This window comes from Anser cygnoides, chromosome 23 (assembly GCF_040182565.1).
Source record: "Anser cygnoides isolate HZ-2024a breed goose chromosome 23, Taihu_goose_T2T_genome, whole genome shotgun sequence".
In the NCBI taxonomy this organism is placed as follows: domain Eukaryota; kingdom Metazoa; phylum Chordata; class Aves; order Anseriformes; family Anatidae; genus Anser; species Anser cygnoides.
Window position 1 is genome coordinate 88,085 of NC_089895.1, and position 23,712 is coordinate 111,796.

At 54.7% G+C, this 23,712-nt stretch overlaps 2 protein-coding genes across 2 annotated transcripts; both read left to right on the top strand.

The window, feature by feature from the left end:
- Positions 1 to 1,169: 1,169 nt before the first annotated feature.
- Positions 1,170 to 7,086, top strand: LOC136786887 (proline-rich protein 36-like). The gene is made up of 4 exons (XM_066982326.1): positions 1,170 to 2,483; positions 2,576 to 3,283; positions 3,388 to 4,781; positions 7,075 to 7,086. Exons 1-4 carry the CDS (start codon positions 2,255 to 2,257, stop codon positions 7,084 to 7,086), a joined length of 2,343 nt encoding a protein of 780 aa, XP_066838427.1. The 5' UTR covers positions 1,170 to 2,254.
- Positions 7,087 to 8,738: 1,652 nt separating this feature from the next.
- On the top strand, positions 8,739 to 22,798 carry LOC136786888 (proline-rich protein 36-like). The gene is made up of 4 exons (XM_066982327.1): positions 8,739 to 10,047; positions 10,140 to 10,847; positions 10,952 to 12,345; positions 22,781 to 22,798. Exons 1-4 carry the CDS (start codon positions 9,819 to 9,821, stop codon positions 22,796 to 22,798), a joined length of 2,349 nt encoding a protein of 782 aa, XP_066838428.1. The 5' UTR covers positions 8,739 to 9,818.
- Positions 22,799 to 23,712: the final 914 nt, after the last annotated feature.

Genomic DNA, 23,712 nt, shown 5'->3' on the forward strand with positions numbered 1-23,712 from the left:
GCTTTATGGGGACGTATCTGGAGACCTCTAAGGTGCTTTCCAACAAAAGCTTTTCTATAATTGTATGAAATCACCTGCAATAGATTAACCCTGGTCATTACTCCTATCACAGGAAATAACTGTGACACCTGGGTAACAGGTGAGCTTACTGCGACACCAGGGAGAGCCTTCCTGTACTTAAAGGCAACCTGTAGGAAAGCTGGGGAGGGAGTCTTTATCAGGGCCTGGAGTGACAGGACAAGGAGTAACCGCTTTAAACTGAAAAGTAGCACCCAGAAAGAACGGAGTCACGCAACAGGATTCATTTCCAAAACCACCTCATAGACACCTGGGCCAAAGAGCAGGGCCTTGAGCGGGTATATCACAATGACAGAGTTCATTTCCTTCCCAGTAGCTGGCACGTGCCGTTTTTTGGGATTTCGGGGCTACAGTGAGCTGCTAAGAGGGATGTCTTAGCTCTTGCAGGGCAGTGCTTCCACTAAGGCCAGGACTTTTCTGCATCTTCTACTGCCCTGCAAGCGAGGATGCTTGGGGCACACAGGAAGCTGGGAGGGGACACAGCTGCAGGGATTCCATAAGACACAAGCAAATGCAGCCTTGGCTTGGTGACACTTTCTCTTGATTACTGCTCAACACAAATTACCTCGAGCAAGTCTACTGTGAGGACTAAAGGAAAGAGACGTATGGATGCTGCTAAGCTCTTCTAGCTTGTACCAGGTAGGAAAGATACCTCTGTAGCAGGCGTGAAGAGGATAGCACTAATTAATTAGATGAGAAGCGGAGGAAAGGCACTTAGAGGTAGTGAAAAGCAGTTAATGTGATGTTCCGGGGAAGCTTCAGTCTGCTTAAGGAGTAGCAAGAACAAGCCTAAAGTCATAGCCAAATACAAGAAAGAGAGGAGGACACGCAGCATGAGAAGCTCCCGAGAGAAAGGAGCTCTGTTTTGGGTAAAAATCAGTCCCTTTTTCTATCATGGAGACATCCAAGGGCGTAGGACACGTGCACTTCAGGGAACCAAGAGATGCTGTGCATTTCTCTCGTCCCCCTGACACAGCCACTAGGTGACGATGCTTCCAATTCTCTCTAAAGAAACCTTGCTTTCTCAGGCCCAGGTGTCCAGCTGCACACCAAGGACGTCCCTGGCTCCCAGGCACAGTTCCCAGGCCCAAGGCCGAGCTCCCCTCCGAACCCCCATTCCAGCAGACCTTGCTCCTGGCATTGTGGAGCAGCCATTTCATGTCAGCCTTTTCTCCTGGCAGTCAGCTTAGCGCCGTAACCTCTGCCATCGGGGCGCCCGAGAGCCGTGTGAGGTCAGCAGAGAGTCACTGTCAGCCTTTGACCTCACAAAGGTGGGTGGCCATAAGTGCCCTGAGCGTCCAGCTCGCATTGAGTACTGCTGGTGGCACTCGAGGCGTGGAGGTCTGCATGGTGCAATGGGAGACGCCGATGTCCTGCTGCTGGAACAAGAGGCGCTGATGTGCTGCTGGTGCAGGAGGAGACGTGAAGGTGCTGCTGCTTAGAGGTGCTGAGGAGCGGGCAGCCTCCGTGCCGGTGGCTGAGCATGCTACTCTTAATTAGTGCTCTACCCTTCCTATCTTTTTACTAAGGTGGGTAGAGAGAAATGCCCATATCTGTTTATTTCCTGGTAAGAAATGTAAGAGCCTTGTATCTGCATATTCACCAGATTCATCCCAGCGCCCTTGGTACTGGCGATCTGTGTTGATCTGTAATAAAGAGCAATCGGTAGCACACCAAGTCTCCGTGACCTTGCATCTAACAGAATCGTCCAAATCCCTGTTGTGATCTCTCTCTAGCTGTGGGCTGGCTAAGCTGTCTGTTGGATGGTGAAAATGGGAAATGATTGGGATGGGAAATGATGAGTGGGCCGAGAAATCATTGCTGGGATGGGAAGACTTCCTTGGGGTGGAAAGCCATTGGGGTGGGAACTCAAAGAGATGGGAAATCTTCCCTGGGTTTGAAATCATTGGGAAGCAAAAGCGTTGGGATGGGAAATCACTCCGGGGATGGGGAAGTATTGGGATGGGAAGTCTTTAATGGGGTGGGTAACATTCACTGGGGAAGGAAGTACTTGGAAAAGTAATCAGAGGAATGGGAATTCTTTGGGATGAGATCTCTTTGGATTAAGAAAGGCTTCGTGTCGATGGGAAATATCTCGTATGGGAATCTGTTATCATGTGAAATTGTAAGGATGGGAAATGACCGTTAGGATGCAAAGCTGGTACTGGGACGGGAAATGCTTGGGACGGGGAAGTGTTGGTGTGAAACCGTCCTGGGCATGGCAAATGATGCGTGGGAGGGAAAGCCCGATGGGGATGGAAAAGTCTTGCGATGGGAAGCCTGCTTGGGTCCAAAAGCTGCAGTCCTCACCAAGATGGCGGCGAGGGGCTGGTCAGCCGTTGGGACGGAACGGCCGTTGCCCGCGTTCCCCAACCGACCGCCCCACTCTCCAGCCACCATGGCAGGTACAGCAGCCGGCTCCCGCTCCTCCCGGGGCTGCGGCCCTGCTGGCGAGCCCAGCGCCCCAGATCTCACCCCAGCGCCCTTTTTCCCACAGAGGGTTTCCCCAGACGGCTTCCGCGGCTTCCGCAGACGCAAAACTCCCCCTTCGTCGTCCCAGCCGTGCCGCCAACGGTGGCTGCCTGGCTGCTGCCCTCCCTCCCCGGAGCGATGGCGCTGCCCTTGCAGCCCCCCCAGGTACCCACCCTCCCCTACGCGCTGCCCCAGGCCACCGTCTGGCACGTGGTGCCGGGGGTCCAGGGGCAGGTGCTGCAGCTCCCCGCCGGGGTGCAGCTGGCACCTGGGGGGCACCTCCCACCCGAGGGGCACCACCTGCAGCTTGGGCAGCTCCCCGCCGTGGGGCAGCTCCCTGCTGTGGGGCAGCTCCCCCACACCGCTCCTCCCTGGGCCCCCGTCTACCAGTGGGGACAGCCCGTGGGGACGGGGACGGTGCTGCCCCAGGATCCCCTCTGGCTGGGGCCCGGGGCCGTGCTCCATGGGGAGCTCCTGCACCCCGCAGGCACCTGCCTGCTGCAGGCCCCTGCCCACCCCGGCCCCCCACCCCTCCTCGTCCCGGGGCCTCCGCTGCGGGGGCAGGCGCTCCCCGCGCCCCGCACCCTGACCAGCAGCCGGGGGCAGCTGCCGGAGCCCTGCGACCACGCCGTGGGGCTCAGCGAGGACCAGGGGCCCCCGCTGCCCGGCCCCACTCCCCCCGAGCCTGCCCAGGCTCCAACGACCGCCAGCACCCAGACGGTGACGCCCGACGGTGAGTTTGGGGCTGGCACAGCCGGCCGCTGGGCGCCCCACACCCAGGAGCCATGGGAAAGCTGGCATCGCCCATCCTGGGGGATTTGCTTGCTTTTTCCTCAGCGGCGACAGTTGCAGAGGTGCCTGAGGAGCCCCTGGAGCTGCTTGAGCTGGGCCCCGATGCCTTCGCCGAGGCCTTTCCCCACCTGGCAGGGGACAGCCAGCAGCTGCAGCACCTGCAGGACCAGCTCCCGGCCGACCTGGACATCTCCGGCTTGGAGGAGCTGCTCAGCTGGCTCGATGCCGTGGAGCCCCAGGACGCCTTCCCCGGTGTCCCCAGCAGTCCTGTGCTCAGCCGCTTCCTGTCTGAGCTGCCCGACCTCTGCGAGGACATCGAGGAGCCGAGCACACAGGGACTGGCAGCCACCAGAGCGCTGGGTGAGGTACCCTCAACCCCTGGGGTGCACCCCGAGAAGGTGCAGGGTGGGCGGGCGGTGCAGCCCCCTGCTGTGCCGGCAGCGAGCTCCCCCCTCAAGCCTGCAGCCAGTCCCCAGCTCAGTGCCCTCAGGAGACCCCTGCCCAACCCTCCCTTCACTCTCCCCAAAAGGCCCCCCCACCCTGAATTCCTCACTGCCCTTAGCAGACCCCTGCCCAACCCTCCCTCGCGTCCCCTCAAGAGACCCCCCGACCCTGAATTCCTTAATTCCCTTAGGAGACCCCTGCCCAAGCCTCGCCTGAGTCCCCTCAAGAGCCCCCCCGACCCTGAATTTATTAGTGCCCTTAGGAGACCCCTGCCCAATCCCCCTCTGGGTCCCCTCAAGAGCCCCCCCGGCCCTGAATTTATTAGTGCCCTTAGGAGGCCCCTGCCCAATCCCCCTCTGAGTCCCCTCAAGAGCCCCCCGCCTGCCCCTGCGCCCACCGGCACCAAGTGGGGGGCCAAGCGCCCCGCGCCCACCAGCACCCCCAGCACAGCGCAGAGCTCCCAGCACAGGAGGCCGGCGACGGAGAAAACCCCCGGCAAGGAGAAGACGACGCTGCTGGGCCAGGGTGGCCAAGGCCCCAAGACGCTGTGCCAGGGGAAGACGGGTGGCCACAGCGCGGTGGCTGGCAGCAGCGGCCAAGCGGGCGGCGGCAGGCAGCAGCCGGCGAGCGACAGCACCAGGGCGCCCAGCAAGAGGGCCCGAAGCCCGGGGGCTGCTGGGGGGCAAGGAGCAGCGGCACCGCCTCCCCGGAGAGCGCTGCTGCTGCTGGAGCCCCCCCCCATTAAGCCCCGTGCCCGTGCCCGTGCCGTGCGGGCCCAGGACAGGCTCCGTCCCCAAGCCATCGGGGACAAGACGCTGCAGCGCCAGCACCCGGGGACAAAGACCCCCAGCGAGACTTTGCAGCCGCTGGGGGCCAGGGCGAAGGCGCTGGGGCCAGTGCGCCAGCCGCCCTGTGTGCAGCCGCAGCCCACCTCCAGCGGCCCCAGCAGCATGCCCAGGGCCCCGCCGACGGTGCCAGGCTCCAGCGCTGTGCCCGCTGCCCCCCGGCCCCCAGCTGGCGACAAGGCCCAGGCGGTGCCGGCACCACCAGGCAGCACGGCGCGAGCGTGGAGAGCTCCCCTGCAGCAGGCGCCCAGAGCGCCGTGCCTGCCAGCCGCGGGGGGCCAAGCGCAGCGGGAGCCTCTGCCCACGCAGCCGCGCACGCTGCAGCGTCCGGCGCAGCCCCGCGTGGACTACGTGCCCTGCGTGGGGCCCTGGGCGGGCGGCGACGCGGCGCCCACGCCGCTGGAGGAGCAGGAGGCGTCGGTGCCCATCACGCCGCAGCAGCGTCCCGAGCGGGAGCGCCTGAAGAAGCTGGCCCAGGAGGAGCGGCAGCGGGCGGCCCACCAGATGAAGATCGGCCCCGTGCAATTCTTCGTGCAGCGGCAGAAGGACCACGCCATAGCCAAGTATTACGGCTACCCGTGACCCTGCGCTCCTCGACGGCCCCCGCAGCACCCGGGCCCGCTCAGCATGCAGGCACAGAGACCTCTGCAGGCGCCTGCTCCAGCTTCAGCCACGCTCCTCAGCCCTTGCCCCTCTCGCTTGCCCTCTCCCTTCTCCAGTGCTGGAGCTAGGCAGTGTTTGCCACTGTCAGGGATGGGCAACTGGGGCAATGGGAAATGCGCGCGTCACGAATGAACGTTGCAATGGGAAGCTGTTGGGATGTTGGCAATAGCTGGGGTGGGAAAGGTTGGGCGTGGGAACTGCTTGTTGGGACACCAAATGGCTGAGATCCCAAACTTCTTTCTTCTTTCGGGTCATTTCTCTTATTTAGTGCCTTCCTTATTAAATTCCTCTAGTGTAGGTGTTCACTCAGCAAGGCCTCTGCCTGCAGCTGTTCTGGCACTGGGATGCCGAGGGGATTTCATGCAGCCCGCTCCCGCTGCCCATGCTCAGTCCGTGCATGGATGTGGGCATGGCCAGCACGGACGGGAGAAAATGGGTGGACGGCTGGGTGGATGGGAGGGTGATGGGAGTTGGGAATTCAGCCTTGGGATCAGACACGGGAGGTTGTTGGGATAGGAAATGACCAGTGGGATGGGAAGTCACGATGGGGATAGGAATTCATTAGAATACGAAAAATTGGTTTCATTTTTATTTATTATTTTATTAATTTTAATATTTATTTTATTTATTATATTTATTAATTTTATTTATTAAATTTACTTTATTGACTGTGTTGTACAGGATGGCATTTTTTTAGGTTCTCTTCCTTTTCTACCCTATTAAACTCTCTTTATCACAACGCACTGCTTTGTACTTCATTTTTCCTTCCGAGTCGTTCTGGATTCACTCAGGATGGGGGGGACATTAGTGAACGCCTGTGTGCTTCAGATCCAAGGTCACCTTTGCCCTCAACTCAAGATACATATTTGCATCTGTTGTCATGATACAAAATTAACAGCAACAAAATAAAAGTTAACTACTTCCGAGCACCAGCTGTACGTTTGCTGGGTCTGCTCTATGCATTTTGAAGACCATTCAATACTATTCAGCACCTTCAGGAGGAAATGTGTGGTTCTAGGGAAATGCATCTTGATCTGATGCAAACCTGCGACGCACCCTGCAGCCCCTCCAACCCCTGTGATTTTACCTGCAGCCCCTGCAACCCCTGTGATTTTACCTGCAGCCCCTGCAACCGCTGTGAGGTTACCTGCAGCCCCTCCAAGCCCTGTGATGTTCCCTGCAGCCACTCCAACCCTGTGACAGGCCCTACAGCTGGCTCCGGGGACTACCCCGTTGCCGTATCAGTCGCCAATACACACACAAGATGAAGGAATGGATGCAGAAGTCATCTCGTTTAGGCAGGGAAGAAAGTCCTCCGAAGAAGGGGAAGGAGCAAGAGGAAGGCGAGGCAGGCGACCCCAATGTAGGGCCATCCCAGGGAAGAGGAGGCTGTTATAAAATAGAAAAGAGAGAAAAGCAGCAGTAAGCAGGTGATCCCCATCCCTGGGCGAGCTGCGAGACATGGGACAAGATTTCAGCTGTCATGCAGGCGAGCACATTGTCACCTGGCTGCTGCGATGCTGGGATAACAGCTCCGGGAGCCTGGAATCGGAGGGCAGGGAAGCCAAGCAGCTGGGATCCTTCTCTGGGGAAGGGGGCACTGAGAAAGCGATCGGAAACGGGGCACAAGCCTCTGGAGGCGGCGCCTGTCAGGCGTGAAGGAAAGGGATCCCTTCCAGGAAGATGCTGTGGGGTTGCTGAGGGTCGAAGAACAGCAGGTGTTGCCTGCACCCACCGTGCTGCAGCAGCGGCAAGGGAGAGACGTGGTGGTTTTCCTCAGCTGGGCAGCTGAGCTCCACCTCAACCGCTCTCTCCCTGCCCCTCCTCAAAGGGAAAGGGGAGAAAATAGGATGGAAAGGGCTCAAGGGCTGAGAGAAGGACAGGGAGATCTCTCCACAATGATCGTCACGGGCAAAAGAGGCTCAGCAGAGCCTGTTCCAGTCCAGCCCGGGCCTGCTCCTGCGGGGGCTCTCCACAGGCCGCGGCCTCCTCCAGGCCACATCCACCTGCTCCACCGGGGGCTCCTCCACGGGCTGCAGCGTGGAGATCTGCTCCGTGTGGGACCCGTGGGCTGCAGGGGGACAGCCTGCTCCACCAGGGGCCTCTCCCCAGGCCGCAGGGGAACTGCTGCTGTGAGCCTGGAGCACCTCCTGCCTCCTGCTGCACTCACCTTGGGGGCTGCAGAGAGGTTTCTCACTCCTCCCTGACCCAGACGCTGCTGTGCAGCAGGTTTCTTTCCCTTTCTTAGATGGGCTCTCACACAGGCGCAAACATCATCCGTTTTGTCTCAGTTCTGGGCAGCAGCGGGTCCCTCTGGAGCCTCCTGGAACCGGCCCTTATCTAACATGGGGCAGCTGCTGCATTCTCCTCACAGAGGACACCCCTGCAGCCCCCCGCTACCAGAACCTGTCCTCGTAAACCCAACACAAGACACCGACCGAGCCTCCCTGATTCCCAGCAGGTGGGTCAGGCTGGGAACCCAGGCCAGTGCCCGGCAGACCCTCCTGGGCCTTGAAAAGCAAGCTTTATGGGGACGTAGCACCCAGAAAGAACGGAGTCACACAACAGGATTCATTTCCAAAACCGTCTCATAGACACCTGGGCCAAAGAGCAGGGCCTTGAGCGGGTATATCACAATGACAGAGTTCATTTCCTTCCCAGTAGCTGGCACGTGCCGTTTTTTGGGATTTCGGGGCTACAGTGAGCTGCTAAGAGGGATGTCTTAGCTCTTGCAGGGCAGTGCTTCCACTAAGGCCAGGACTTTTCTGCATCTTCTACTGCCCTGCAAGCGAGGATGCTTGGGGCACACAGGAAGCTGGGAGGGGACACAGCTGCAGGGATTCCATAAGACACAAGCAAATGCAGCCTTGGCTTGGTGACACTTTCTCTTGATTACTGCTCAACACAAATTACCTCGAGCAAGTCTACTGTGAGGACTAAAGGAAAGAGACGTATGGATGCTGCTAAGCTCTTCTAGCTTGTACCAGGTAGGAAAGATACCTCTGTAGCAGGCGTGAAGAGGATAGCACTAATTAATTAGATGAGAAGCGGAGGAAAGGCACTTAGAGGTAGTGAAAAGCAGTTAATGTGATGTTCCGGGGAAGCTTCAGTCTGCTTAAGGAGTAGCAAGAACAAGCCTAAAGTCATAGCCAAATACAAGAAAGAGAGGAGGACACGCAGCATGAGAAGCTCCCGAGAGAAAGGAGCTCTGTTTTGGGTAAAAATCAGTCCCTTTTTCTATCATGGAGACATCCAAGGGCGTAGGACACGTGCACTTCAGGGAACCAAGAGATGCTGTGCATTTCTCTCGTCCCCCTGACACAGCCACTAGGTGACGATGCTTCCAATTCTCTCTAAAGAAACCTTGCTTTCTCAGGCCCAGGTGTCCAGCTGCACACCAAGGACGTCCCTGGCTCCCAGGCACAGTTCCCAGGCCCAAGGCCGAGCTCCCCTCCGAACCCCCATTCCAGCAGACCTTGCTCCTGGCATTGTGGAGCAGCCATTTCATGTCAGCCTTTTCTCCTGGCAGTCAGCTTAGCGCCGTAACCTCTGCCATCGGGGCGCCCGAGAGCCGTGTGAGGTCAGCAGAGAGTCACTGTCAGCCTTTGACCTCACAAAGGTGGGTGGCCATAAGTGCCCTGAGCGTCCAGCTCGCATTGAGTACTGCTGGTGGCACTCGAGGCGTGGAGGTCTGCATGGTGCAATGGGAGACGCCGATGTCCTGCTGCTGGAACAAGAGGCGCTGATGTGCTGCTGGTGCAGGAGGAGACGTGAAGGTGCTGCTGCTTAGAGGTGCTGAGGAGCGGGCAGCCTCCGTGCCGGTGGCTGAGCATGCTACTCTTAATTAGTGCTCTACCCTTCCTATCTTTTTACTAAGGTGGGTAGAGAGAAATGCCCATATCTGTTTATTTCCTGGTAAGAAATGTAAGAGCCTTGTATCTGCATATTCACCAGATTCATCCCAGCGCCCTTGGTACTGGCGATCTGTGTTGATCTGTAATAAAGAGCAATCGGTAGCACACCAAGTCTCCGTGACCTTGCATCTAACAGAATCGTCCAAATCCCTGTTGTGATCTCTCTCTAGCTGTGGGCTGGCTAAGCTGTCTGTTGGATGGTGAAAATGGGAAATGATTGGGATGGGAAATGATGAGTGGGCCGAGAAATCATTGCTGGGATGGGAAGACTTCCTTGGGGTGGAAAGCCATTGGGGTGGGAACTCAAAGAGATGGGAAATCTTCCCTGGGTTTGAAATCATTGGGAAGCAAAAGCGTTGGGATGGGAAATCACTCCGGGGATGGGGAAGTATTGGGATGGGAAGTCTTTAATGGGGTGGGTAACATTCACTGGGGAAGGAAGTACTTGGAAAAGTAATCAGAGGAATGGGAATTCTTTGGGATGAGATCTCTTTGGATTAAGAAAGGCTTCGTGTCGATGGGAAATATCTCGTATGGGAATCTGTTATCATGTGAAATTGTAAGGATGGGAAATGACCGTTAGGATGCAAAGCTGGTACTGGGACGGGAAATGCTTGGGACGGGGAAGTGTTGGTGTGAAACCGTCCTGGGCATGGCAAATGATGCGTGGGAGGGAAAGCCCGATGGGGATGGAAAAGTCTTGCGATGGGAAGCCTGCTTGGGTCCAAAAGCTGCAGTCCTCACCAAGATGGCGGCGAGGGGCTGGTCAGCCGTTGGGACGGAACGGCCGTTGCCCGCGTTCCCCAACCGACCGCCCCACTCTCCAGCCACCATGGCAGGTACAGCAGCCGGCTCCCGCTCCTCCCGGGGCTGCGGCCCTGCTGGCGAGCCCAGCGCCCCAGATCTCACCCCAGCGCCCTTTTTCCCACAGAGGGTTTCCCCAGACGGCTTCCGCGGCTTCCGCAGACGCAAAACTCCCCCTTCGTCGTCCCAGCCGTGCCGCCAACGGTGGCTGCCTGGCTGCTGCCCTCCCTCCCCGGAGCGATGGCGCTGCCCTTGCAGCCCCCCCAGGTACCCACCCTCCCCTACGCGCTGCCCCAGGCCACCGTCTGGCACGTGGTGCCGGGGGTCCAGGGGCAGGTGCTGCAGCTCCCCGCCGGGGTGCAGCTGGCACCTGGGGGGCACCTCCCACCCGAGGGGCACCACCTGCAGCTTGGGCAGCTCCCCGCCGTGGGGCAGCTCCCTGCTGTGGGGCAGCTCCCCCACACCGCTCCTCCCTGGGCCCCCGTCTACCAGTGGGGACAGCCCGTGGGGACGGGGACGGTGCTGCCCCAGGATCCCCTCTGGCTGGGGCCCGGGGCCGTGCTCCATGGGGAGCTCCTGCACCCCGCAGGCACCTGCCTGCTGCAGGCCCCTGCCCACCCCGGCCCCCCACCCCTCCTCGTCCCGGGGCCTCCGCTGCGGGGGCAGGCGCTCCCCGCGCCCCGCACCCTGACCAGCAGCCGGGGGCAGCTGCCGGAGCCCTGCGACCACGCCGTGGGGCTCAGCGAGGACCAGGGGCCCCCGCTGCCCGGCCCCACTCCCCCCGAGCCTGCCCAGGCTCCAACGACCGCCAGCACCCAGACGGTGACGCCCGACGGTGAGTTTGGGGCTGGCACAGCCGGCCGCTGGGCGCCCCACACCCAGGAGCCATGGGAAAGCTGGCATCGCCCATCCTGGGGGATTTGCTTGCTTTTTCCTCAGCGGCGACAGTTGCAGAGGTGCCTGAGGAGCCCCTGGAGCTGCTTGAGCTGGGCCCCGATGCCTTCGCCGAGGCCTTTCCCCACCTGGCAGGGGACAGCCAGCAGCTGCAGCACCTGCAGGACCAGCTCCCGGCCGACCTGGACATCTCCGGCTTGGAGGAGCTGCTCAGCTGGCTCGATGCCGTGGAGCCCCAGGACGCCTTCCCCGGTGTCCCCAGCAGTCCTGTGCTCAGCCGCTTCCTGTCTGAGCTGCCCGACCTCTGCGAGGACATCGAGGAGCCGAGCACACAGGGACTGGCAGCCACCAGAGCGCTGGGTGAGGTACCCTCAACCCCTGGGGTGCACCCCGAGAAGGTGCAGGGTGGGCGGGCGGTGCAGCCCCCTGCTGTGCCGGCAGCGAGCTCCCCCCTCAAGCCTGCAGCCAGTCCCCAGCTCAGTGCCCTCAGGAGACCCCTGCCCAACCCTCCCTTCACTCTCCCCAAAAGGCCCCCCCACCCTGAATTCCTCACTGCCCTTAGCAGACCCCTGCCCAACCCTCCCTCGCGTCCCCTCAAGAGACCCCCCGACCCTGAATTCCTTAATTCCCTTAGGAGACCCCTGCCCAAGCCTCGCCTGAGTCCCCTCAAGAGCCCCCCCGACCCTGAATTTATTAGTGCCCTTAGGAGACCCCTGCCCAATCCCCCTCTGGGTCCCCTCAAGAGCCCCCCCGGCCCTGAATTTATTAGTGCCCTTAGGAGGCCCCTGCCCAATCCCCCTCTGAGTCCCCTCAAGAGCCCCCCGCCTGCCCCTGCGCCCACCGGCACCAAGTGGGGGGCCAAGCGCCCCGCGCCCACCAGCACCCCCAGCACAGCGCAGAGCTCCCAGCACAGGAGGCCGGCGACGGAGAAAACCCCCGGCAAGGAGAAGACGACGCTGCTGGGCCAGGGTGGCCAAGGCCCCAAGACGCTGTGCCAGGGGAAGACGGGTGGCCACAGCGCGGTGGCTGGCAGCAGCGGCCAAGCGGGCGGCGGCAGGCAGCAGCCGGCGAGCGACAGCACCAGGGCGCCCAGCAAGAGGGCCCGAAGCCCGGGGGCTGCTGGGGGGCAAGGAGCAGCGGCACCGCCTCCCCGGAGAGCGCTGCTGCTGCTGGAGCCCCCCCCCATTAAGCCCCGTGCCCGTGCCCGTGCCGTGCGGGCCCAGGACAGGCTCCGTCCCCAAGCCATCGGGGACAAGACGCTGCAGCGCCAGCACCCGGGGACAAAGACCCCCAGCGAGACTTTGCAGCCGCTGGGGGCCAGGGCGAAGGCGCTGGGGCCAGTGCGCCAGCCGCCCTGTGTGCAGCCGCAGCCCACCTCCAGCGGCCCCAGCAGCATGCCCAGGGCCCCGCCGACGGTGCCAGGCTCCAGCGCTGTGCCCGCTGCCCCCCGGCCCCCAGCTGGCGACAAGGCCCAGGCGGTGCCGGCACCACCAGGCAGCACGGCGCGAGCGTGGAGAGCTCCCCTGCAGCAGGCGCCCAGAGCGCCGTGCCTGCCAGCCGCGGGGGGCCAAGCGCAGCGGGAGCCTCTGCCCACGCAGCCGCGCACGCTGCAGCGTCCGGCGCAGCCCCGCGTGGACTACGTGCCCTGCGTGGGGCCCTGGGCGGGCGGCGACGCGGCGCCCACGCCGCTGGAGGAGCAGGAGGCGTCGGTGCCCATCACGCCGCAGCAGCGTCCCGAGCGGGAGCGCCTGAAGAAGCTGGCCCAGGAGGAGCGGCAGCGGGCGGCCCACCAGATGAAGATCGGCCCCGTGCAATTCTTCGTGCAGCGGCAGAAGGACCACGCCATAGCCAAGTATTACGGCTACCCGTGACCCTGCGCTCCTCGACGGCCCCCGCAGCACCCGGGCCCGCTCAGCATGCAGGCACAGAGACCTCTGCAGGCGCCTGCTCCAGCTTCAGCCACGCTCCTCAGCCCTTGCCCCTCTCGCTTGCCCTCTCCCTTCTCCAGTGCTGGAGCTAGGCAGTGTTTGCCACTGTCAGGGATGGGCAACTGGGGCAATGGGAAATGCGCGCGTCACGAATGAACGTTGCAATGGGAAGCTGTTGGGATGTTGGCAATAGCTGGGGTGGGAAAGGTTGGGCGTGGGAACTGCTTGTTGGGACACCAAATGGCTGAGATCCCAAACTTCTTTCTTCTTTCGGGTCATTTCTCTTATTTAGTGCCTTCCTTATTAAATTCCTCTAGTGTAGGTGTTCACTCAGCAAGGCCTCTGCCTGCAGCTGTTCTGGCACTGGGATGCCGAGGGGATTTCATGCAGCCCGCTCCCGCTGCCCATGCTCAGTCCGTGCATGGATGTGGGCATGGCCAGCACGGACGGGAGAAAATGGGTGGACGGCTGGGTGGATGGGAGGGTGATGGGAGTTGGGAATTCAGCCTTGGGATCAGACACGGGAGGTTGTTGGGATAGGAAATGACCAGTGGGATGGGAAGTCACGATGGGGATAGGAATTCATTAGAATACGAAAAATTGGTTTCATTTTTATTTATTATTTTATTAATTTTAATATTTATTTTATTTATTATATTTATTAATTTTATTTATTAAATTTACTTTATTGACTGTGTTGTACAGGATGGCATTTTTTTAGGTTCTCTTCCTTTTCTACCCTATTAAACTCTCTTTATCACAACGCACTGCTTTGTACTTCATTTTTCCTTCCGAGTCGTTCTGGATTCACTCAGGATGGGGGGGACATTAGTGAACGCCTGTGTGCTTCAGATCCAAGGTCACCTTTGCCCTCAACTCAAGATACATATTTGCATCTGTTGTCATGATACAAAATTAACAGCAACAAAATAAAAGTTAACTACTTCCGAGCACCAGCTGTACGTTTGCTGGGTCTGCTCTATGCATTTTGAAGACCATTCAATACTATTCAGCACCTTCAGGAGGAAATGTGTGGTTCTAGGGAAATGCATCTTGATCTGATGCAAACCTGCGACGCACCCTGCAGCCCCTCCAACCCCTGTGATTTTACCTGCAGCCCCTGCAACCCCTGTGATTTTACCTGCAGCCCCTCCAAGCCCTGTGATGTTCCCTGCAGCCACTCCAACCCTGTGACAGGCCCTACAGCTGGCTCCGGGGACTACCCCGTTGCCGTATCAGTCGCCAATACACACACAAGATGAAGGAATGGATGCAGAAGTCATCTCGTTTAGGCAGGGAAGAAAGTCCTCCGAAGAAGGGGAAGGAGCAAGAGGAAGGCGAGGCAGGCGACCCCAATGTAGGGCCATCCCAGGGAAGAGGAGGCTGTTATAAAATAGAAAAGAGAGAAAAGCAGCAGTAAGCAGGTGATCCCCATCCCTGGGCGAGCTGCGAGACATGGGACAAGATTTCAGCTGTCATGCAGGCGAGCACATTGTCACCTGGCTGCTGCGATGCTGGGATAACAGCTCCGGGAGCCTGGAATCGGAGGGCAGGGAAGCCAAGCAGCTGGGATCCTTCTCTGGGGAAGGGGGCACTGAGAAAGCGATCGGAAACGGGGCACAAGCCTCTGGAGGCGGCGCCTGTCAGGCGTGAAGGAAAGGGATCCCTTCCAGGAAGATGCTGTGGGGTTGCTGAGGGTCGAAGAACAGCAGGTGTTGGCTGCTCCCACCGTGCTGCAGCAGCGGCAAGGGAGAGACGTGGTGGTTTTCCTCAGCTGGGCAGCTGAGCTCCACCTCAACCGCTCTCTCCCTGCCCCTCCTCAAAGGGAAAGGGGAGAAAATAGGATGGAAAGGGCTCAAGGGCTGAGAGAAGGACAGGGAGATCACTCCACAATGATCGTCACGGGCAAAAGAGGCTCAGCAGAGCCTGTTCCAGTCCAGCCCGGGCCTGCTCCTGCGGGGGCTCTCCACAGGCCGCGGCCTCCTCCAGGCCACATCCACCTGCTCCACCGGGGGCTCCTCCACGGGCTGCAGCGTGGAGATCTGCTCCGTGTGGGACCCGTGGGCTGCAGGGGGACAGCCTGCTCCACCAGGGGCCTCTCCCCAGGCCGCAGGGGAACTGCTGCTGTGAGCCTGGAGCACCTCCTGCCTCCTGCTGCACTCACCTTGGGGGCTGCAGAGAGGTTTCTCACTCCTCCCTGACCCAGACGCTGCTGTGCAGCAGGTTTCTTTCCCTTTCTTAGATGGGCTCTCACACAGGCGCAAACATCATCCGTTTTGTCTCAGTTCTGGGCAGCAGCGGGTCCCTCTGGAGCCTCCTGGAACCGGCCCTTATCTAACATGGGGCAGCTGCTGCATTCTCCTCACAGAGGACACCCCTGCAGCCCCCCGCTACCAGAACCTGTCCTCGTAAACCCAACACAAGACACCGACCGAGCCTCCCTGATTCCCAGCAGGTGGGTCAGGCTGGGAACCCAGGCCAGTGCCCTGCAGACCCTCCTGGGCCTTGAAAAGCAAGCTTTATGGGGACGTATCTGGAGACCTCTAAGGTGCTTTCCAACAAAAGCTTTTCTATAATTGTATGAAATCACCTGCAATAGATTAACCCTGGTCATTATTCCTATCACAGGAAATAACTGTGACACCTGGGTAACAGGTGAGCTTACTGCGACACCAGGGAGAGCCTTCCTGTACTTAAAGGCAACCTGTAGGAAAGCTGGGGAGGGAGTCTTTATCAGGGCCTGGAGTGACAGGACAAGGAGTAACCGCTTTAAACTGAAAAGTAGCACCCAGAAAGAACGGAGTCACGCAACAGGATTCATTTCCAAAACCACCTCATAGACACCTGGGCCAAAGAGCAGGGCCTTGAGCGGGTATATCACAATGACAGAGTTCATTTCCTTCCCAGTAGCTGGCACGTGCCGTTTTTTGGGATTTCGGGGCTACAGTGAGCTGCTAAGAGGGATGTCTTAGCTCTTGCAGGGCAGTGCTTCCACTAAGGCCAGGACTTTTCTGCATCTTCTACTGCCCTGCAAGCGAGGATGCTTGGGGCACACAGGAAGCTGGGAGGGGACACAGCTGCAGGGATTCCATAAGACACAAGCAAATGCAGCCTTGGCTTGGTGACACTTTCTCTTGATTACTGCTCAACACAAATTACCTCGAGCAAGTCTACTGTGAGGACTAAAGGAAAGAGACGTATGGATGCTGCTAAGCTCTTCTAGCTTGTACCAGGTAGGAAAGATACCTCTGTAGCAGGCGTGAAGAGGATAGCACTAATTAATTAGATGAGAAGCGGAGGAAAGGCACTTAGAGGTAGTGAAAAGCAGTTAATGTGATGTTCCGGGGAAGCTTCAGTCTGCTTAAGGAGTAGCAAGAACAAGCCTAAAGTCATAGCCAAATACAAGAAAGAGAGGAGGACACGCAGCATGAGAAGCTCCCGAGAGAAAGGAGCTCTGTTTTGGGTAAAAATCAGTCCCTTTTTCTATCATGGAGACATCCAAGGGCGTAGGACACGTGCACTTCAGGGAACCAAGAGATGCTGTGCATTTCTCTCGTCCCCCTGACACAGCCACTAGGTGACGATGCTTCCAATTCTCTCTAAAGAAACCTTGCTTTCTCAGGCCCAGGTGTCCAGCTGCACACCAAGGACGTCCCTGGCTCCCAGGCACAGTTCCCAGGCCCAAGGCCGAGCTCCCCTCCGAACCCCCATTCCAGCAGACCTTGCTCCTGGCATTGTGGAGCAGCCATTTCATGTCAGCCTTTTCTCCTGGCAGTCAGCTTAGCGCCGTAACCTCTGCCATCGGGGCGCCCGAGAGCCGTGTGAGGTCAGCAGAGAGTCACTGTCAGCCTTTGACCTCACAAAGGTGGGTGGCCATAAGTGCCCTGAGCGTCCAGCTCGCATTGAGTACTGCTGGTGGCACTCGAGGCGTGGAGGTCTGCATGGTGCAATGGGAGACGCCGATGTCCTGCTGCTGGAACAAGAGGCGCTGATGTGCTGCTGGTGCAGGAGGAGACGTGAAGGTGCTGCTGCTTAGAGGTGCTGAGGGGCGGGCAGCCTCAGCGGGCAGCTGAATCAGAGGGCAGGGAAGCCAAGCAGCTTCCTTCTCTGGGGAAGGGGGCACAGAGAAAGTGATTGGAAATGGGGTACAAGCCCTCAGCCTCTAAAAGCAATCCCTCAGATGTTTAGGCATAGTAAAGTTAGGTATATCTATTTGACTCTAGACCCCAACATGTTTGTTAGTGTTCTGGTTTGTCCACTGCTTTCTTGTGGGGGATTTGAGTTGGCCATTACTCTTTAGGTGAATGCTGACTTCATATCTATGGTGCACTTTATTCTTAAAATGGGAAGTTTCTACCAATTTCCCGTCCAAACTTGCTCATAAGCCAACTGCAGTCATCATTTCAGATGTGTCTCCCAACTTACACATTTCCTATTTCTCCTTGATATTTACTCAAGAAATTCATTTACGTAGAGACAACATATTCTTCTCTCAACTGGCATCTGGCTGGGCAGAATGATGTCCTTTCATTCCCTTCCAGGCAATAGGCAACTTGTTCCTTCTGTCTTGTGAACTCTTCCTCCTAAGTTCAATGTGAATACAAGTGGCAGAACTGTGCCTCATGTCTCAAATGAGTGTCAGGGCTGCCTTGTCCAGTGTATTCATACTGGAGGGAAAAAAAAATGAATAGCCATACACACTATATAACCACTAAACTTTTTCAGTCCTCCTTGTGCTAACAGTGCATGAACGTGAGGTTTTGTTGTCATTTTTGTTTGTTTGTTTGTTTGCTTGCTTTAAACTCCTGACTGCCATATAGCAAACATGACAAAAAAACACCCTTTTTTGAGAATCTCTGAGAATGGCTCTGCTTTGTATTATCACCTGTCACTTCACCTGAACCATTTCAATCACAAGCGATATCCTTCTGTCAGGCTTGGTAGTACTTCCCAACCTTATGTCCCCTGCAAATCTCAAAGCTCATGTGTAATTTTTAATCTTCAGCCACCATGTCCATACCGAACATATCTAACTTTGAAGTCAGCTCTGCCCTGAATAGGAGGTTGGGTTTTCAGAGGTCCCTTCCAGCCTACATTTCTCCATGAGTCTTTGCCTCCTTAGCAGCTGCAGTTTCAGAACTGTCTCTGAGAATTACCATAGGTAACGACTCCTTTGCTGGTAAGTCCCTCTTCAGTGTGAACAATTGTAAATTCCCTTTATTCACTTGCAGCCCCAAAGCCCAAATCCGTAGATAATGTATCAGAAGCTCACAGAAAGTGAAATAGATGTAATTCATCCCCTGTGTAGGGAAGAACTGGTCCTAGAAAGGAAAGCTATTAAATTATCTGGAAACAATTTAGCTCTGATAAATTATTTTGTAAATTACACATTACCCCCTCCTTCCCTGGTCTTAGCTGTTCTTGCTCCAAAACTTTGCATGGTGTTGATGTCAAACTAACAGGCCCACACTTGTCTGGATGACTCTTTACCCTCTTCTGGACAGAGGTGTATTTGTTACTCTCCCATTCTGGGGACTATCCCTGATTTGCACAATTGTTATGCATTTTTCCTACTTGACTTGTTGTTCTGTGTGCCAATGCTGTTAATAGGCTAGGTAGATATCAGCTTTTCATTTTTCACTTGAATCGCTATAGATTGTTATTTCACCTCAGATGATGTTGCGCCTAGTGCCCTACCCTCCTTTTCAATGGGAGTCCTGTCACTGCCCTTAATATCACATTGTTGTTGCTGTTAGATGCAGGAAATAAGATTTGCAGCATTTGAGACATCAGTAACTTTTGATCTATTTTTGCCTCAAGCGTGCAACTGTCCTAATTTGTTCTCTTTGTTCCCCCTGGTTTCTGTGGCTTAAGTACCACTTACTATTATTGTTTAATTTCCTATGTGAAGGAGGTTTTTGGTCATTCTTACTTTATTTCTGCAGTTTTTAACCTCTGAAACATGCCTTTTCTCATCGCTTTTTTCCTCTTTGAATTTTGAATTTTAACTATGCCTTCTCTGCACTCAAGTCCCAGAGCTGCTTAGTCAGACTCAATTATTCATTTCCTTAGATTTCAAAGTTTGCATTTCTAAGCCTCAAAACCTTCATTCTAAACCTGGTTTTGTCTGTCGTGAAATGTAAAATGAGAAAAGTCAGCTCATGATCACACTTTATTCAAATTTTACTACATTTAAACCCATACAGGAGCCAAGTCTAAAATGGTCTTATATTTTTTCACTTTTGGGAAGAAATCCATCACATAGTATACCTCTATGAACATAAGTGGTAATTATCTTTCAATCTTTTGCTGGGAAGTTAAAGTCTCCCATAATTCCCATTATTGTTTACGTGTCTGATAACTGTACAGAGATAATTCACTATTAGACTGGAGCTAAGAGCAAAGAGCAGGCTAGCAAGGCTGTCTATCTTTAGCAGTGATTTGCACAAAACCACTCTTTTGCTGACCCATAACATTTAATTTCTCCATCCTCTGCTTCTTGCTAACACAAAGCACCATCTTATTCCATCCATTTGCCTTGGTTTCCAGCCTTCCTGAGATTTATCAGTACTTGTATGACATTCATGCCTTTGTTTCACCCTTCCTGTGTTGACACTTGTCATAACAGTTTTAGATCCTGAACATGATCATCTCAAAGTTTGCCTGACAGTTAGGTCTTCCTCACATTGTCATAGAGTATCAGGTCTCTACCACTTGAAATAGATTGGATTGGATTAGATTATTGGCACCGTCTCTTGTGCTGGTAGTCCATTATCTTCACAGTCCGTACAACTGGCCATCAGTGAACATGAAGTGGCCTTATCCTGCCCATTTACCTTTCTGGAAATCAGCCACTCTCTCTGCCTAGAACAGGGAATGGATTTTCCTCACCTTTCTTCAAAAGCTCTGAAGTTTTCTGTGATCTTTCCAATTGTACGGTATGATAAGCTTTTGCTGCCACTGAAGGGTAGAAGTCATTATGAATAGTGCCAACAAAACAGAAACATAACAATGAAAACGATATTTTAATTCAGAATAGGTATTTGAAAAGTTCACCTTTTCTAGCACAAATGGGGAAAAGAAAAAAAGGAAGGAAAAAAAAAAAAAAAAAAAGCAGTCCTAAAACATCAAAACTGTGGCCAAAGAATTAGAAGAAACACTATTTTTCCAAAGCTGCAATGTTTTCCATTCATCTGGCTGGGCCAGCAGAGCACTGGAGACCTGGATGCACTGTACTCATGGCTGGTTCCCCTAAATGACCTGCAGGGAGATCTTCTTCTCTCTATCCCTCTGTTTCTCCTTTCAATCTCTGTTTTGTCTGTTTGTATCACTAGCTCTCAAATCGCCACTGATATATGCACGTGCAGCACCCAGCACAACCTTGTTTCAGGCTCCAGCGGGACCTTTAGGCATTACCATCCTGTAAACAAATAACAATGATAGTGAGTGTAATTACAATCGTCAAACTATTCCAGCTCCACATCATTAGCCATGCCCTGAGCTAAATAACATTTTAATCAGTTTGATATGTCATCTGTGGCTTTCTTCACTGTCACTTGCAATCCAGCAAACTCCTTCCTTCACGTTTCTAGATTAGACAGAGGGTTCTCAACTGCAGACATCCAATTCCCTGTTCAGGAAGCAGCGAGACCTTTCCTCTTCTCACAGATTTAAGATGATAGCCAAGCATCATGAGACACAGTGCGTATGTCTCCTAGGCCCATCCCATGAGAGCAGGACATTTACCACACATGAGAAGAAGACTTAATGCAGTGGCAAAGCAAAATACTCAGTGTCAAAGCCATGTCTAGATGATCATTAAAGACAGATCAAAATTACCCAATACAGGAGGAAAATCTATCGTTTGTAGAAGATTATGTTCTCTGATTATTAGTTTCAAAATTAGTTTTTCCTTTGGATTTCCTCTGAACTTAAACTTAGTTTGGAATGCCTTTGGTTTTGAATATTTCTGAAATCGTATTACTTCTCCTAAGTAAGTTGCTAGTCTGTTCTGTTTACGTGAAATTCGAATAATATTGTGAAGTATCTGCCATCAGTTTTACTGTGTGCCAGGCTGAGTTCCCTGATGAATTTCAAATTTCAGATATGAAACAGTAAAGGTTAAAAAAAAAAATGTTACAAAGGGTACTTCATGCAGTAGCATAAACTTCTGTTTTCTCAAAACTTGTATCAGTTCATCTCACCAGGACCAGCAGGGGAAGCACACTCTGCCTAGGCACTGGCAAAGGGACACAGTGAGAGTGTAGGGTCTCTTGCTGGGGCCATTCAAAATTTGACTGTACAAGCCCCTGAGCAATATGACAGGGCTTTAAAAATGGCCCTGCTTGAAGTACGCGGGTGATCTGGAGACCTCTAAGGTGCTTTCCAACAAAAGCTTTTCTATAATTGTATGAAATCACCTGCAATAGATTAACCCTGGTCATTATTCCTATCACAGGAAATAACTGTGACACCTGGGTAACAGGTGAGCTTACTGCGACACCAGGGAGAGCCTTCCTGTACTTAAAGGCAACCTGTAGGAAAGCTGGGGAGGGAGTCTTTATCAGGGCCTGGAGTGACAGGACAAGGAGTAACCGCTTTAAACTGAAAAGTAGCACCCAGAAAGAACGGAGTCACGCAACAGGATTCATTTCCAAAACCACCTCATAGACACCTGGGCCAAAGAGCAGGGCCTTGAGCGGGTATATCACAATGACAGAGTTCATTTCCTTCCCAGTAGCTGGCACGTGCCGTTTTTTGGGATTTCGGGGCTACAGTGAGCTGCTAAGAGGGATGTCTTAGCTCTTGCAGGGCAGTGCTTCCACTAAGGCCAGGACTTTTCTGCATCTTCTACTGCCCTGCAAGCGAGGATGCTTGGGGCACACAGGAAGCTGGGAGGGGACACAGCTGCAGGGATTCCATAAGACACAAGCAAATGCAGCCTTGGCTTGGTGACACTTTCTCTTGATTACTGCTCAACACAAATTACCTCGAGCAAGTCTACTGTGAGGACTAAAGGAAAGAGACGTATGGATGCTGCTAAGCTCTTCTAGCTTGTACCAGGTAGGAAAGATACCTCTGTAGCAGGCGTGAAGAGGATAGCACTAATTAATTAGATGAGAAGCGGAGGAAAGGCACTTAGAGGTAGTGAAAAGCAGTTAATGTGATGTTCCGGGGAAGCTTCAGTCTGCTTAAGGAGTAGCAAGAACAAGCCTAAAGTCATAGCCAAATACAAGAAAGAGAGGAGGACACGCAGCATGAGAAGCTCCCGAGAGAAAGGAGCTCTGTTTTGGGTAAAAATCAGTCCCTTTTTCTATCATGGAGACATCCAAGGGCGTAGGACACGTGCACTTCAGGGAACCAAGAGATGCTGTGCATTTCTCTCGTCCCCCTGACACAGCCACTAGGTGACGATGCTTCCAATTCTCTCTAAAGAAACCTTGCTTTCTCAGGCCCAGGTGTCCAGCTGCACACCAAGGACGTCCCTGGCTCCCAGGCACAGTTCCCAGGCCCAAGGCCGAGCTCCCCTCCGAACCCCCATTCCAGCAGACCTTGCTCCTGGCATTGTGGAGCAGCCATTTCATGTCAGCCTTTTCTCCTGGCAGTCAGCTTAGCGCCGTAACCTCTGCCATCGGGGCGCCCGAGAGCCGTGTGAGGTCAGCAGAGAGTCACTGTCAGCCTTTGACCTCACAAAGGTGGGTGGCCATAAGTGCCCTGAGCGTCCAGCTCGCATTGAGTACTGCTGGTGGCACTCGAGGCGTGGAGGTCTGCATGGTGCAATGGGAGACGCCGATGTCCTGCTGCTGGAACAAGAGGCGCTGATGTGCTGCTGGTGCAGGAGGAGACGTGAAGGTGCTGCTGCTTAGAGGTGCTGAGGGGCGGGCAGCCTCAGCGGGCAGCTGAATCAGAGGGCAGGGAAGCCAAGCAGCTTCCTTCTCTGGGGAAGGGGGCACAGAGAAAGTGATTGGAAATGGGGTACAAGCCCTCAGCCTCTAAAAGCAATCCCTCAGATGTTTAGGCATAGTAAAGTTAGGTATATCTATTTGACTCTAGACCCCAACATGTTTGTTAGTGTTCTGGTTTGTCCACTGCTTTCTTGTGGGGGATTTGAGTTGGCCATTACTGTTTAGGTGAATGCTGACTTCATATCTATGGTGCACTTTATTCTTAAAATGGGAAGTTTCTACCAATTTCCCGTCCAAACTTGCTCATAAGCCAACTGCAGTCATCATTTCAGATGTGTCTCCCAACTTACACATTTCCTATTTCTCCTTGATATTTACTCAAGAAATTCATTTACGTAGAGACAACATATTCTTCTCTCAACTGGCATCTGGCTGGGCAGAATGATGTCCTTTCATTCCCTTCCAGGCAATAGGCAACTTGTTCCTTCTGTCTTGTGAACTCTTCCTCCTAAGTTCAATGTGAATACAAGTGGCAGAACTGTGCCTCATGTCTCAAATGAGTGTCAGGGCTGCCTTGTCCAGTGTATTCATACTGGAGGGAAAAAAAAATGAATAGCCATACACACTATATAACCACTAAACTTTTTCAGTCCTCCTTGTGCTAACAGTGCATGAACGTGAGGTTTTGTTGTCATTTTTGTTTGTTTGTTTGTTTGCTTGCTTTAAACTCCTGACTGCCATATAGCAAACATGACAAAAAAACACCCTTTTTTGAGAATCTCTGAGAATGGCTCTGCTTTGTATTATCACCTGTCACTTCACCTGAACCATTTCAATCACAAGCGATATCCTTCTGTCAGGCTTGGTAGTACTTCCCAACCTTATGTCCCCTGCAAATCTCAAAGCTCATGTGTAATTTTTAATCTTCAGCCACCATGTCCATACCGAACATATCTAACTTTGAAGTCAGCTC

What these genes read in the sequence shown, in the direction of transcription:
- LOC136786887 (XM_066982326.1), top strand. Translation starts at nt 2,255, where the DNA reads ATGCTTGGGACGGGGAAGTGTTGGTGTGAAACCGTCCTGGGCATGGCA. An exon ending in CTCTCCAGCCACCATGGCAG is followed by an intron (nt 2,484 to 2,575) that starts GTACAGCAGCCG and finishes TTTTTCCCACAG; the next exon opens with AGGGTTTCCCCAGACGGCTT. An exon ending in CCAGACGGTGACGCCCGACG is followed by an intron (nt 3,284 to 3,387) that starts GTGAGTTTGGGG and finishes CTTTTTCCTCAG; the next exon opens with CGGCGACAGTTGCAGAGGTG.
- LOC136786888 (XM_066982327.1), top strand. Translation starts at nt 9,819, where the DNA reads ATGCTTGGGACGGGGAAGTGTTGGTGTGAAACCGTCCTGGGCATGGCA. An exon ending in CTCTCCAGCCACCATGGCAG is followed by an intron (nt 10,048 to 10,139) that starts GTACAGCAGCCG and finishes TTTTTCCCACAG; the next exon opens with AGGGTTTCCCCAGACGGCTT. An exon ending in CCAGACGGTGACGCCCGACG is followed by an intron (nt 10,848 to 10,951) that starts GTGAGTTTGGGG and finishes CTTTTTCCTCAG; the next exon opens with CGGCGACAGTTGCAGAGGTG.